This window comes from Macaca mulatta, chromosome 6 (assembly GCF_049350105.2).
Source record: "Macaca mulatta isolate MMU2019108-1 chromosome 6, T2T-MMU8v2.0, whole genome shotgun sequence".
NCBI classification, from domain to species: Eukaryota; Metazoa; Chordata; class Mammalia; order Primates; family Cercopithecidae; genus Macaca; species Macaca mulatta.
In genome coordinates, this window is record NC_133411.1 from 120,186,003 (window position 1) to 120,200,905 (window position 14,903).

A 14,903-nucleotide genomic window follows, 5' to 3' on the forward strand; every position below is an offset into this window, starting at 1 on the left:
TATTAGGCTAATTCAAAGCTGGGCTTCCTAATGGCTGGTGTATTTCTTGTCAAGTCTTATTCACAAGGCTTTGCTCTTTGAAGGTTTCAACTTTAAGCCAGGGCATTATACCAGGGCTCTTCTTACTTGGCAGACCCTGAATGCCAACTTCTGTACCCTTAGCTCTGCGTAATGGCCAGAAAGTTTATTCAGCTTCTCAGCCTGTCAGCTGCTGTGTTGGAATAGGTGAATGCCTTTAGAAGGAAAGCAGAGGCATCAGATGGCAGCTTTGCTTTGCTGGGTTTTTCTTCTCTTCTGGTTCTTGGTTCCTAAATCCTTCTCTTCCTTAGTGTATTAGTCAGGAATCTGTATAGGGACAGAACTAATAAGATACATGTATATATGTAGGGGATTTTATTAGGAGAATTGACTCCCACAATCACAAGGTGAAGTTCCACAATAGGCCATCTGCAAGCTGAGGAGCCAGGAAGCCAGTCTGAGTCCTCAGACCTCAAAAGTAGGGAAGCCGATAGTGCAGCCTTCAGTGTGTGTCCAAAGACCCAAGAGCCCCTGGCAAATCACTAGTGTAAGTCCAAGAGTCCAAAAGCTGAATAACTTGGAGTCTGATGTTCAAGGGCAGGAAGCATCTAGCACAGGAGAAAGATGGAGACCAGAAGACTTAGCCAGTCTAGTCTTTCCATGTTCTTCTGCCTGCTTTTATCCTAGCCATACTAGCAGCTGATTGAGAATGGGTCTGCGTCTCCCAGTTCACTGTTAATCTCCTTTGGCAACACCTTCACAGACACACCCAGGAATAATACTTTCCATCATTCAGTCCAACCAAGTTGACACTCAATATTAACCATCACACTTGATAACTCTCTGATTTGTTCAAATATATATTTTTAAAAGTTATTTTATTTAGTTTGTTATTAATTTTCTTGCCTGGAGCCTTGTCTGACCCACCATTGCTGACAGTAAAAATTCACATATGGTTTTAAATTTTGTTTACAGACACTAATGTATTTTCCTCATTTAAAAAGTCAGCTTATTTGGGCAAGCAGGATGAAAAGCAATATCCTCACTATGCAAATATGAAAACAGAATTAGTAAAGGTTAATGATCTTCCCCGTCCAGGCAACCAGACTGTCTTCTGATCCAACCCTTTCCTTCTTGTATGGCCTCACTTTCTTTCTTATTAAGTCCAGTTTGTCTCTTGCACATCATTTCCAAGAAAATAAATATCTATTTATACATGGAAAATCCATGATGTATTGATTGGTCCTATGCAAACCTATGTGTCTATGTAACCCACTCAATAACTCTCTCTTCACCTTTTTTGAGGCATTATTATCCATATTTTTTTCCAGAGCATAAACTTAAAAAGTTATTAATAAGTCATAAATTCAGACCTCACCTCCAGTCCTACTAGATGAGTCCTAATAGTAATCTGTACTTCAGCATTTCTGGATCTCTCATTCTTGGTGGAAACAAATTTAATATTCAGGGCATTGCTATTAGATAACAGTTTGAGAAATAGAACTGAGGCTGTTTCTTGTCCCAGTCTTTCTAGGGTTGTATCATGGTTGGTATTAGGATTTAACAAACTTAGGAAACGTCTGCATTTGTGAAGACCATTGTGTCAGAAATGAGTCATCAATGTAATTATCTAATGAGTGATTCTATAAAATGTGATTGTTCAGAAAGGATAATTAGTGAATATAGTGAGGAATATTTTTGAGATCCTATTGGGTTGCTGGCAGAGTGTGCAGGGCAATTTACTAACACGATACTATTTAATCATTATAGCAACACATATATAAAGTAGACTTTGGTATATACATTTTACAGACAAAATAACTGAGGATCAGAGAGGTCTGTTAACTTCTGTTAGGTCATCCAGCTTATATATGATCTAATAACAATAATTAAATAAGATTGGACTCAAGTATGTAACATTCCAAAGTATATAATTTTTCTACCATGTCATGCTGTTGCAAATGCCGGAACTCTTAGGCTTAAAAAAAATCTTCAGCTTAGTAATCTAACGTTTGTCCTACTTGAGTGCTGAGTTAACCTGAACTTTAATTTGTATATAGTTGTTTTTCAGTCATGGATATTTTAAATACATCTCTTTATGTGACTTTATCTGGCTATATGTAAAGAAAACTTATACTTTGATTTGGACTAGACTTACAGTTTACTTTTCCTAGAAGCTTGGCCATAAAATGAAAGATAGAGGTGAGGTAGTAGAACACACAGGATAAATGGAAATTTATTGTTTTAAGCTATAGGTCTAGGAACACATTGATTTGCTGATGGGAAGGAGCTCACAAGAAAGAGAAGCAGGAGAGATTTGTGTGAGAAGTACCTAAATTTGGAACAGCATTCTAGAAAAGGCATGAAGGGAATGAGATCTAGAGTTAGATAAAGGGATTTGTTTTTCAGAAAAAAACTCTTCTTCCTCTGAAGCAGAAAGAAAGAGACAAAGGGTCAAATGAGCTAGATTAATCAAAGCAATTTTGAAAAAGAAAGACTTTTGGAATAAGTTGGAAGACACTGTTGAGACTGAGATGTAATTGTACCTTACTTCCAAACTAATAAATTAGCCTATTATTCTTTTATGGATGCTGGAAAGCACATGATTCCTGGATCAGAGACAAAGGGCCTTATTACTCATGGCACAGCAAACATTATGGGCATTAGCAAGTCTGTCAGTTCACCTTGCCCTTTGAGTTCCATGGAGGCAGTACAGTGGGGCCAGATAGATGCCTACACCTGGAATTAGATGTATTACAAGAGGGGAGATAATTTTTTTTTTTTTTTTTTGAGACAGAGTCTCACTCTGTCGCCAGGCTGGAGTGCAGTGGTGTGATCTTGGCTTACTGCATCCTCCCCCTCCCGGGGTCAAGTGATTCTTCTGCCTCAGCCTCTCAAGTAGCTGGGAGTACAGGCACCCCCCACCACGCCCAGCTAATTTTTGTGTGTGTGTATTTTTAGTAGAGACAGGGTTTCACCATGTTCACCAGGATGGGCTGGATCTCTTGACCTCGTGATCCGCCTGCCTCAACCTCCCAAAGTGCTGGGATTACAGGCATGAGCCACCGTGCCCAGGCAAGGGGAGATAATTTAAATATCATCAACTGGGGAATGAACAACCATTCAACTATGAAAAGGAATGTTCCTTTGATACACACCTTAACATGGATGAACTTTAAAAAGTTTATGCTAAGAGAATAAAGCCAGACATGAAAGACTATATATACTATGACTCTGACTTTATAAGGAACTTCAAGAAGGGGAAAATATATAGACAGAAGCAAAGCAGTGGTTTCCTAGGGCTGGAAATAGAAGTGTGGTGGGGTATAAGACATTTAGGTAGTTCAGTCTTAATAGCTTCTATTTTTCCAGTATTGTTAAAGAAGGGAAATTGATCTCCTAATACTAACTGGTAAAGAATGGAATAGGGCACTTGAAGAAGGAACTGTGAAGATCTTTAGAGACATTGGGAGAACAGACGAGGGCAAGAATAAGGGCTTTTGAGGAGCACTGAAGGTCTGCCAATGCTGAAGGCTATGCATGTTTGGAGACTCTGGTATGCAGCATTATATATTACTGGCTTACCCCTCCATATCATTCCTGGAGTTCTGGACAGAACCTCTTTTTCTCTTGGCTTTCATCCAGCTTTTCAGCCATCTCCCTCTTGATCTCTTTCCTGAGTTCCTCTTGCCTTCCCCACCTCTTAAGTTCCCTTTAAACTTCTCCTACATTCTTGGTAGATGAATTTGACACTCACCTGTAGCTTGAGCCACACTGGTGGCTACAGTCTCAGCAAAGATGAAAACTGTATTTTCAGAAGTCTACTAGGCTTCTCACTAAGTCCCATTAGCACCTCTAAATCAAATGAACTCAGCATCCCTCTCTCAATCTCACTCCCCTTCCCTGTGACCTGATTCACCAACTAAACTAATCTACATGAATTTCTCCCTTTTGCTTTAGATTCTCCTTCTCTCTTCCCTATAATTCTTCCTCTAAGCAGCTTTGAAATCTGTTCCCTTTTCCCTTTCCCAGTGTTTCTGCCCTGTTGCGCCTTTGCATTATTTCCCATTGCAGTAGATTCCTAGAGAGTATTACTTTCACTCCTTTTCATCCATCTGTGTTTAAGCATAGATCTGATCAGGTCAGCCCAGGAAGCTACTTTCACTTAAAGTCAATACTTTTAAACTTGACAAAAAAGCCCACTCACAATCTGGCCCCACCTTACCATGCTGGCTGTACCACCCACTTTGTTCTCTTCCCACCAATCTATTAACCACTGTATATTGTCTCCATCCTCAAGGAGCTCATAGTCTAAAGAGGGAAAGTAAAAGTGTGACATGGACTCTAATATTTTTTAAGCATCACCTTCCAAGTAAAGCATATTAGGGATTATAATGACCACAACATCACAATTTTTTAAATGAGGGCTAGGAAATAAAAAGAAATAAAAATAAGAATCAGGACATAAAAGAGAGATCATCACATGTTTTGTGTTTGTTAGAGATTGGCCCCTTTTTCAGCTCTAAGTATTCATGTGGGGATGATAAGTGCTATAATTAGGGCATAAACACAGTGTGTAGAGCACAAAACAAGGGGGTCGTGTAAGTCAGAAATCGCTTCAGGAAGGAGTAAAATCTTTTGAGCTGACTCTTATTTGAGAAATTGGAAATTAGCAGGCGGAGGCCAGAAGGAAGGGCCTATTGGGGCAAAATGATGTTCAAAAGCACAATCGTACACTGTTGGGTAAAATATGAGCATCTCAGTCTCGATTTTAAAAGCTGGGCTAGGTAGAAAGCAAGCAGGGGCTAGATATTTATTGAGTGAATGATTAAATAAACAGTGTGCTCCTAAGCAATATATATATATCTTTTCTTTTTCTCTTTTTTTTTTTTGAGACGGAGTCTCGCTCTGTCGCCCAGGCTGGAGTGCAGTGGCGTGATCTCGGCTCATTGCAACCTCCACCTTCCGGGTTCACTCCGTTCCCCTGCCTCAGCCTCCCGAGTAGCTGGGACTACAGGTACCCACCACCATGCGTGACTAATTTTTTATATATTTTTAGTAGAGATGGGGTTTCACCGTGTTAGCCAGGATGGTCTTGATCTCGTGATCTTGTGATCTGCCTGCCTTGGCCTCCCAAAATGCTGGAATTACAGGCGTGAGCCACCGCACCCGGCTGCAATATATGTATCTTTGAGTCAGGTCTTTTATCTATAGTATGAGGAAAGTAGACGGGGAATCTCTTAGGCCCATTCTCAGATTTGCAATTTGATTTGATCTCCTCTTTCTCTTGTCAGCAACCTGGCCAGCACCCACATTGATCCACAAATCCCTGACTTTCTTCTTAGTATTCAAATGTAACAGGTGCTAGTACTACCTTTGAAACTACATTTTTGAAAAGTATATGAACTTAACATTCTTTGGCAGGAAAGTTCTTACAGAAAGCACCAAAACAGACAACAGTGTCATCAATAAAATGAGAAGCTGTGATTGAAACTTACAAAGAAGTGGTAGATTTACGTGGAATACAGCAGTTTTCATTTTAATATTATTTTGTATGTAACAGCGTAATGGTGTACTAGCAGCCCTTAAGTCTTGGTTCCTGAAACTTTATATTATTTGGGGCTTTTGCTCTCTGTCATTTGATCCTTTAGTACACATTCTCATCAGACCAATATCTTTCTCACATAAACCTAGTCATCTACAGTTATTATGCAGCCATTTGAGAAAAAGCTGCGAGTGGTGGGCAGAGCAGCAGGGCTCCTAATCTATGTGCCAGGAAGTCTGGGGCCTCAGGATATGATCAGATTAGAGCTCTTCAGCTGCTGTGCGCGTGTTAACTGCCTGGATGGAGATGCGCTCAATTCAATTTGTGGCAATTAGTGTGACAGAAGCAAATGCACCAGAGTCATATATTACAGCAGCTCCATAGAGAGAAATAGGCATTGCCTGTATTTTTTCATCCTATAATTTTTAAATGATGGGAAGAAAAACACACCAACTGGGGAGAAGAGCGCGGGCACCAGCACAGTGAGCTGTGGATATAAAAGGCACAGTCATGGAATAAGAGAAGCTGTTGAAGCCAGAGGCTTTCAGTAGAGGAGCCTGGGGAAATGCACCACCTTCGCGCTTCCTTCCCAGATCTCCAGATGTCTGCTACGCCCCCTGGTGGCTGAGGGACCTTTAGGAACTGGGGTCTCAGGGCAGCCTTTTGGGTCAGTGTGGTGATTAGAATCCTAGAAGACATTTTGTTTTGAGCTCTGAGCCCTCTGGCCTAACCCACAATGGAAGGCTGGGAAACTGTATGGCACAGAGGCAAACCACAGGGCCCTGGGCCTGTGACAATTATCTTAAAGTGCTGGTAGCATCTTAACTGCTTATTATTTTTCAAATCACGAAACAGAGATTAGTTTACTAAATCTGAAGAGAAATACAGCAATAATTATGTTTAAATATGAAAAAACAAAAATACCAGCCAAAATTATCCCTCTATTTTTACAGCTTTAAAACCCCTACAATGATTAAATATTTCGTTGCTTCTAAAACTCAGAGTCATGAGTGTGTTTCATATAAAGCTATAAACCCTTGACTGTCTATCCATGGTTCAATTTCATTGGCAAATTTTTTGAGATGCCAGCTAAGTTGTATAAAGGAATTATTATGTGTTACTTCATGAAAGAAATACTCTATTTTAAGGAATTTAAATTACTTTGATTTTGTTTAAAATAAGTTTCTAAAAAGATTCATGTTATTCCAGCAGTATCTAAAGCTATGTAACTCTGAGTTTCTCCTAAAGCCAACAGTAATCTCTTCACTTATTGCATTGTCCTCTGGGAAGCATCCACACAGCTGTTCTTCCTCTGGAGCCGTGGCCAATGTACTTGTGAAGGGAATCACATCGGAGTCCAGTGCTTTTGTTCCCCATGATAATGAACATAGGCAAAAGTATTGTACAAATGTCCACAATCTGAAATTTTTCTGACATCCATTCACTTTGCAATTGGTATTGATTCCATAAATATTTACTGACTATGGGCAAGTCTTGCGGCTAGGCTGTATGGGTGATCCAAGCAACAGTCTAGTGAGAAGGCTAATAATTTTACCACAGTGCCCTGCAGAAGGCTTTGGACAAACACATCTACTGATGTCATACAACTGAAATTGAGAGAAATGAATTGCAAGATTTCATTTTCCTTTGCTTGGTCACTGCATCATCACTTGTAATCATGGTTCTAAGTTGTAAACCTGCATTTATGACTCGAATTCATTGCTATTGAACTTTTTAGTCAGCCATGGATAGCCTGAATGGCAGCTCAACTTATAAAATATTTAAAATGGGATGTCTGAGTTTCAGTAACCTAACCCTGTGACAATCTGGTTAAAGAATCATCTGGGAACAAAACTCCTTTTAGCAGAAGCTGCCTGGAATAGAAGCAGCTGAAGGGTGATGGTTGGCCAAGATACAGTGTGCAGAGTTCACATTGAAATGAGGTGGGGAGGCACTTGTGTTTTGTGCCCTTGCCCCTCATATCTACTCTACGGATGCCGTTTCTCACTACAGAATTAATAAATCCCTTGGTGGTACAAACCCTACATAACATACATTACATCTATGATAATGTTTTTTGTTTGTAACTTTCTTTACTCCACCATCTGTCACCTGGGGCAAGGCCCAAATCTTATTCTGTTTGTATCCAGCAAGTACCTGGCTCACATTAGAAGTTAGGAATGTGGATGAATATCACCACCTTCTTCTTCCATACCTATCCTCACCCCCAACTGCCATTCTCCCTGCATCTGAAAAAATTTCTGTACACCTTTCATGTGTGAGCGGAGATATAGCTATTTCTGGAATCCTTTCCTTACCCTACATGGCCTCCAGAATAGATTACCTGCATTTTCTCAGAGCTCTCAGGCCATTCTTTAATACCTCTATCACATCATTTAGCACACGGTGTTGAATGTTGTCTGTCTGCTTATACCAAGAGAAATCCCATGAGTGCAGAGGCCATGTCCAGTTCACTACTGAGTGGTCAGCACATAACAGGCACTCCCTAATATTTATTGAATAAATAAATTAACAGATACGTCTGTTGAAATGCATCCTCTGATTAATTAAATGAATTATTTCACTAACTTAACATATATTGGGGAAAATTAGTAAAGTTTCCATTAACTGTTCTTCATATACCTCCTACTCCTCTCTCCCTCCACCTGAAGACAGCTCCCAAGAAAATTTACTCTTCCATCAAGCCAGGCCCTGGACATTCACTCAAGAACATATTCTGAAACATAGGCACTATCTTAGTCCTTTCGGGCTGATATAACAAAATTTCTTAGAGTGAGTGGCTTATAAACAACGGAAATTTATTTCTCACAGTTCTGGATGCTGGAAAGTCCAAGATGAAAGTGTCAGCAGATTCAATGTCTGGTGAGGGGCTGCTTTTTGATTCATAGATGGCACTTTCCAGCTGTGTCCACATATGGTGGAAGGGGCAAAGAAGCTTTCTAGGGTCTCTTTTATAAAGGCATTAATCCCGTTCATGAAGGTTCCTCCTTCATGATAGAATCACCTCCCAAAGGCCCCACCTCCTAATACCATCACATTGGTGATTAGGTTTCACCGTATGAATTTGGGGGAGACATAAACATTTAGTTCACAGTAGGCACTTAACCCTGAGTTATAGCCAAATGAAAATACAGAAGATACTTAGGCTGAAGCTTGAGACTACATAATAAACCAAAATATAGAGAGGAGATTCTAGTGGGTGAAATACTGCCTTTCCGAAGAGTGCTGATGCCTCTAAGAACTGTGTCTTTAATAGACACCTAAGGGAGACAGCTCATGGTTGTGGAATTTGGCTCTGTTCAACCACAAGGGGTGCCATTTGCACGAGTAGTGCGCTCTGGAAAAGTATTGCAAAGCAGCTGTGGTAAAGCTCTAGCCTGGGTGAGTGACTATGGGGAAAATCCACACTGTTGTAGGCCAGGAGATAATTGATTTTATTCCCTTCTGGAGATAATATAAGGTTGCAAAGAAATTTAGCAGCTATTCTTCTCCATCATCTTTGTAACAACTCCCCTCTTTTAACAAAACTGGAGAAAGCCAAGCTCCTGAGGCTGTAGGTACAGGGCACGGAGGAGACACTAACTACATTTGTGCTGGATGATAGAGATACCACAAAACCCATGTTTTGAGTAAAATGCAGAGAATGATGTCATGGTAGCCAACGTCCTGAACTTACTCTGTCACAATAGTACTTCTTTTCCCCTTCCCTCATACTTAATTTCAAAATGTTCAGAAAGTATAGCCCCAGGAAGCATTTCAATTACATTTTTATAATTAGACCATTTAACCTAATCGTGAATTGGAAAATTTCATAGTTTTGTAAGTAAATATCATAAGAAAATGATACTGAAGAACCAATGAGTAGTCATTCCCTGAAAATTGTAATCTATTTTCTCTTTTCATTTGACCCCAGTGCTGGTAAAGTATCCCAAAAATAAAAAGATGATGAATTTGCCTTGCTTGCCAATGTTCTAATTAACTAAATAAGGAAAACAAGATAATTGAAATTTTTGCATCAATATTTTTTTTCTGAATTTTAATAACTATAATCATTGAGGTCTTTTCTTTTAATACATTTTTTACTTTTGACATACCTGTTTTGTTCTGCTTCTTCTCACCACCACCCCATCTCCTATTTTGGAAACATTTTATAGATTTTAAATTCAACTTTTAATACCAGCTACTTTGAGAACTTAAAACTTCTTGTCACAACATCTAAAGAAAACAGAAATCAAAGAAAAGTACTTTCTGAAAAAATGCTATTTGAGGTACTGTCTAAGAAAAGTTTCGATTTAAAATTACAAACATTGTTGAAACTATCCTTTATGTTTTGAAATGACCATATTCAAACTTTGTGCCAGCTGAAGTCATCTTATGCAAGGTGGTAATCTACAGTGCTATTAGAAATGTGTTTTCTCCTGAAATTCTGGAAAGTTAGACATAGCAACAAAGTAGTTTTTCAGTCTTCCAAAAGCTCCTCATAAGACTAGACAGCAACTAGTTCTAAAAAATCAAAAACTCAATGACAATATCTACAGCAAAACCAGGTGACAGGGTATCCACATGAAGCCTAACATACAAGTGAGTGAGGACCAGCTAATGACAACAGGAAGAGCCACGTGGAATTATCACTTGTACACGAAGAAGCAAGGGAAGCAAGAAGACACATGAGAGACCCCAAAGCAGGCAAACACTCAAGTCTCTCAAATCTTCAAGTTATTTGAAAGAAGCATAGGTCAATAAAAAAAAAAAAAAAAAAAAAGAAGCCGAAATTGGGAGAGATTTTTACCACCCAAATTTCTGAAAAGTACAAGGGGTGCACCTGCAGTAAGGTCTAAAAAGCTAATTCATTGTCAAGGTCTTGTGAACTCCTGAAACAAAAATCTAAAGTCCCTTGGGGAAAATGTTCTACACTTAGGAAAAACTGCTGGGAAGGGTATCCAAATTAATCCGTGTAGAGACGGTAAAGGCAAAGGAATGAAGTTCCAGGGGAGGGAAGAGATCTCAGAAAGAATGAGGGCATATTTTTGAATGCTTCATGAACATAACCAGAAAGTTAAGAGCCATGAAACTAAAAAAGATATCCTGAAGTATCACTCTGTCGAAAGGTTAAGTAAACCAACTTGGCTTAAAAATGGACAGCAAGAGAAAAGTATCTCAGTTAGTTCCAATAGAGAATGATTATGGGACATGGATGGAGCTGGAGGTCAATAGAGGACAGACAATAAGGAGGAGAATAAAGTTCCTTTAGGCAGTGAAAGCATGTCAGGAAGCAACACCCACAAAAAAACATGAAAATAAGATAGTGTTACAAAATAAGCTAAAACTAAGAAAACTGTAGAAAAACAATATAAATCAAAGGTAGAAAAATTCTTACATATGTATAATTGCACACCCCAAAGAAGAAAACCAAGGCAATGGAAGAAAACAAATATAAAACATTCTACTTCAAGAAAATATTCCTGCAATTTAAAAAGAATAATGAAAGCACTCTAAATTGAAGGATTATGCCACAAATCAAAATAACGCAACCCAGAACAACTAACATGTTTCTCATAAAACACGTCTTAAAATACTTTAAATTACAAGAAGAATTCTTTGCCCACATTCATGCAAAAAGAGCAAGTCAATTATTTGGAGAAAATCAGATTGTCATCAGATTTTTTGAAAATCACATCATGTATCAGAAGAAAATTGTCGCCTACTTAAGATAATGAGGCTCCCTTTCCTCCTATTACTTTGAAATAATATTCTTTTACTTGTTGCTAATTATACAGCAATCAAGAAGTTTATATTTTTCAAGCTGTTCTTATTTCTTCTCAATTTTTGACAGTTATATATTGTATCTGCATTGTAAGTTCATACTAGCTGGATTGCTAGTGTATTAGTCTGTTCTCACACACTATAAAGAACTACCTGAGACTGGGTGATTTATAAAGAAAAGAGGTTTAATTGACCCCCAGTTCCACATGGCTGCAGAGGTCTCAAGAAACTTAACTATCATGGCAGAAGGTGAAGGGGAAGCAAGGCACATCTTCCCATGGCAGAGCAGGAGAGAGACAGCACAAAGGGGGAAGTGACACACACTTAAACCATAAGATCTCGTGACAAGTCACTCACAATCATGATAATGGCAAGGGAGAAATCCTCCCCCATGATCCAATCACCTCCCACCGGGCCCCTCCTCCAGTTTGACATGAGATTTGGGTGGGAACACAAATCCCAAAAATCCAAACCATATCAGCTAGTTAATGTCAGTATTGCTGAGAGTACAGAACAAACCAAAAAAGAAGAAACTAATGTTAAAAACATTAAAACAAAAATACAAACACTCCTAAATGCAAAAAAGTAAAATTAAAGAGGAAAAGCACATAAAATGGACAACATGGTAAAAACATATATAAAACATTTTGTACATATTAATATGATAGTTTGTCTAGGAAATGGGGAATATCAACGTATGTACATATATATTTATTTTTTAATTGAAGAATAAAATGTAAAATTAGAAAAATACTATCTGCCACTAAAAGTGTACTTCTAGGAGACAATGACTTAGTCTAGGTTTGAGGCAGCAAATGTACAAAATAAACCTCAGGTATTGTATTATACTGGATAGAAAAAGAACCACGAAAGACTTCAGAAGCCAACCTGCATAGCCTTCTACTCACCCGGGAAGAGCTAGAGCAGATTGAAACATATAAAATATGGTTAAATCCATACTTTCAAAATGATACCAGAAAATGAACAAAAACACTAACTGGTCACTGAAAATGTTGGTGAATGAACTCATTATTTTGAAAACTGGTAAGTTAAAAAAACTAATGATTTATCCCCTCTTTCCTATAAGAATTGTATTACTAGAAAATTTTTAGCTAACAAAGAAGCAATGATAGATTTTACCAACTTGAAACTGCTAATGACTTGATGGATCTAGGCATTGATAATCAATTACTGTTATCAACATGAAATGGAGCATAATTGAACATGCAACTTCTTGTGAAAATACACAATACTCCCTATAAAGTGTATTTGCTAAAAATTCAACCTGAGTCTAATCAAGACCCTAATGCTATCCATTAATAAAAAGTAGAGAGGGCAGAGAAATAGCTCCAAAGATATCAAGGCTATAGAATGAAATGTAATCCTCTAGAATCAAATGTGATTCTATCCCCTTGATGTCTTCGGAGCTATTTCTCTGCCCCCCCCCCCTTTTTTTAATTAATAGATAATGCTGGGGTCTTGATTAGGTTCAGATTAAATAAAGAAAATGTACATATACACCATGCAATACTATGCAGCCATAAAAAGAAATGAGATCATGTCCTTTGAAGGGACATGGATGGAGCTGGAGGCCATTTTCCTTAGCAAACTAACGCTGGAACAGAAAACCAAATACCACATGTTCTCACTTACAAGTGGAAGCTAAATGATGAGACTACATGGATACAGAGAGGAACAACACACATTGGGGCCTATAGGAGGGTGGAGGGTGGGAGGAAGGAGAAAGAAGATCAGGAAAACTAACTTACGGGTGCTAGGCTTAATACCTGGGTGATGAAATAACCTGTACAACAAAGCCCCATGTTTTTTTTAGAGAATCACATTGCCAGGCAGGGAGACTAAAGAACAAGTGACCAGCTTTCAAAAAAGAAACACAGCAAAAATGAAACAGAGATGGAGAAGGGATTAAAGGGAAGAATGGGGCCGGGCGCGGTGGTTCAAACCTGTAATCCGAACACTTTGGGAGGCCGAGAGGGGCGGATCACGAGGTCAGGAGATCGAGACCATCCTGGCTAACATGGTGAAACCCCTGTCTCTACTAAAAAATACAAAAAACCAGCCGGGGGTAGTGGCGGGCGCCTGTAGTCCCAGCTACTCGGGAGGCTGAGGCGGGAGAATGGCGTGAACCCAGGAGGCGGAGCTTGCAGTGAGCTGAGATCTGGCCACTGCACTCCAGCCTGGGAGACAGAGCGAGACTCCGACTTAAAAAAAAAAAAAAAAAAAAAAAAAAAAAAAAAAAAAAGGGAAGAATGGAGGGAGAGAAAGAGGGTTGCTGGGGAAGAGAGAGAGAGGGAGAAACTACAGGTTAAAAGAGACTAAGAGATATACCAACCAATCAAATTTCATGGACCTTATTTGGATACTTATTCAAACAAGTAATTTAACATGTTTCAGACAATTAGAAATTTGAAACATTGCATATTTGATAATATTAAAAAATTATAGGTATGTAATATTGGAATTATGACTATGATTTTTAGAGGGTCCCTTATCTTTTAGAGATAACCTCCTTAACTATTTAGAAATGAAATTATATAATGTCCAATGTGTGCTTCAAAATAAGAAGGAAGGAGTGGAAGTAATTAAGCAAATAAAACTTCGTGAATTTATAGTTAAAGCTATGTGACAATTACATGGGGGTGTTTCATTGTATAATATCTACTGGCGTATGTTTAAAATGATTCGCAAAACAAAGTTTAAAACAGACAAAGTGTTTTTTCCTCAAATGCAACGGATAGTTCAAGCCAAGGAAAAATAAGAGTATTTCATTTTCCTAAGTAAACTCAAAGACTTTTAGAGTGTCAGTTTGTGGAAATCTTTCCCATGGTAGTATGGTAGCTTGTTTCAATTGTTTACGTGCACCATCTTTAACATTAATGTACTTAACTTCTTTTAATATCCACTCTTCTGAATGAATGTGCCTGAGAAGCATTTCCTTTCTTTTTGTTCCAGGATTGTGGAAAAGGGATATTACAGTGAGCGAGATGCTGCAGATGCTGTTAAACAAATCCTGGAGGCAGTCGCTGTAAGTATGAAGTAACAGCAATGGTGCAACTCTTAGTCATCTCTTCCTTTTACAGAATCATCATTTAAGAAATGCGTGTCTGTGATAAGCCATACATTTTACAGCATAAAGGTGTGAAGTATTTATTAAATGTGTGGAATAAGGTGGGCATGGTGGCTCAAGCCTGTAATCTCAGCACTTTGGGAGGCTGAGGCAGGCAGATCACTTAAGGTCAGGAGTTCCAGACCAGCCTTGCCAACATAGTGAAACGCCATCTCTAATAAAAATAATAAAATTAGCTGGGTGTGGTGGTGCACACCTGTAATTCCAACTACTTTGGAGGCTGAAGCACAAGGATTGCTTGAACTCGGGAGGTGGAGGGTTGCAGTGAGCCAAGGTCGCGCCACTGTACTCAAGCTTGGGCGACAGAGAGACCCTGTCTCAAAAAAAAAAAAAAAAAAAAAAAAAGGAAAGAAAAGAAAAAAGATCAGACGAAAAGAAAATGTATGGAATAAATTGATATATTCTATT

The 14,903-nt window shown here is 38.7% G+C and overlaps 1 protein-coding gene across 2 annotated transcripts in view; it reads left to right on the forward strand.

The window, feature by feature from the left end:
* Nucleotides 1-14,903, forward strand: part of CAMK4 (calcium/calmodulin dependent protein kinase IV) — a 255,035-nt gene that overhangs the window by 151,751 nt on the left and 88,381 nt on the right. For both annotated transcript variants that reach the window (XM_028849644.2, XM_028849646.2), the window contains one exon: nt 14,321-14,393. In XM_028849644.2, the coding sequence (XP_028705477.1) occupies nt 14,321-14,393 (73 nt within the window). The remainder of the gene's footprint in view (nt 1-14,320; nt 14,394-14,903) is intronic.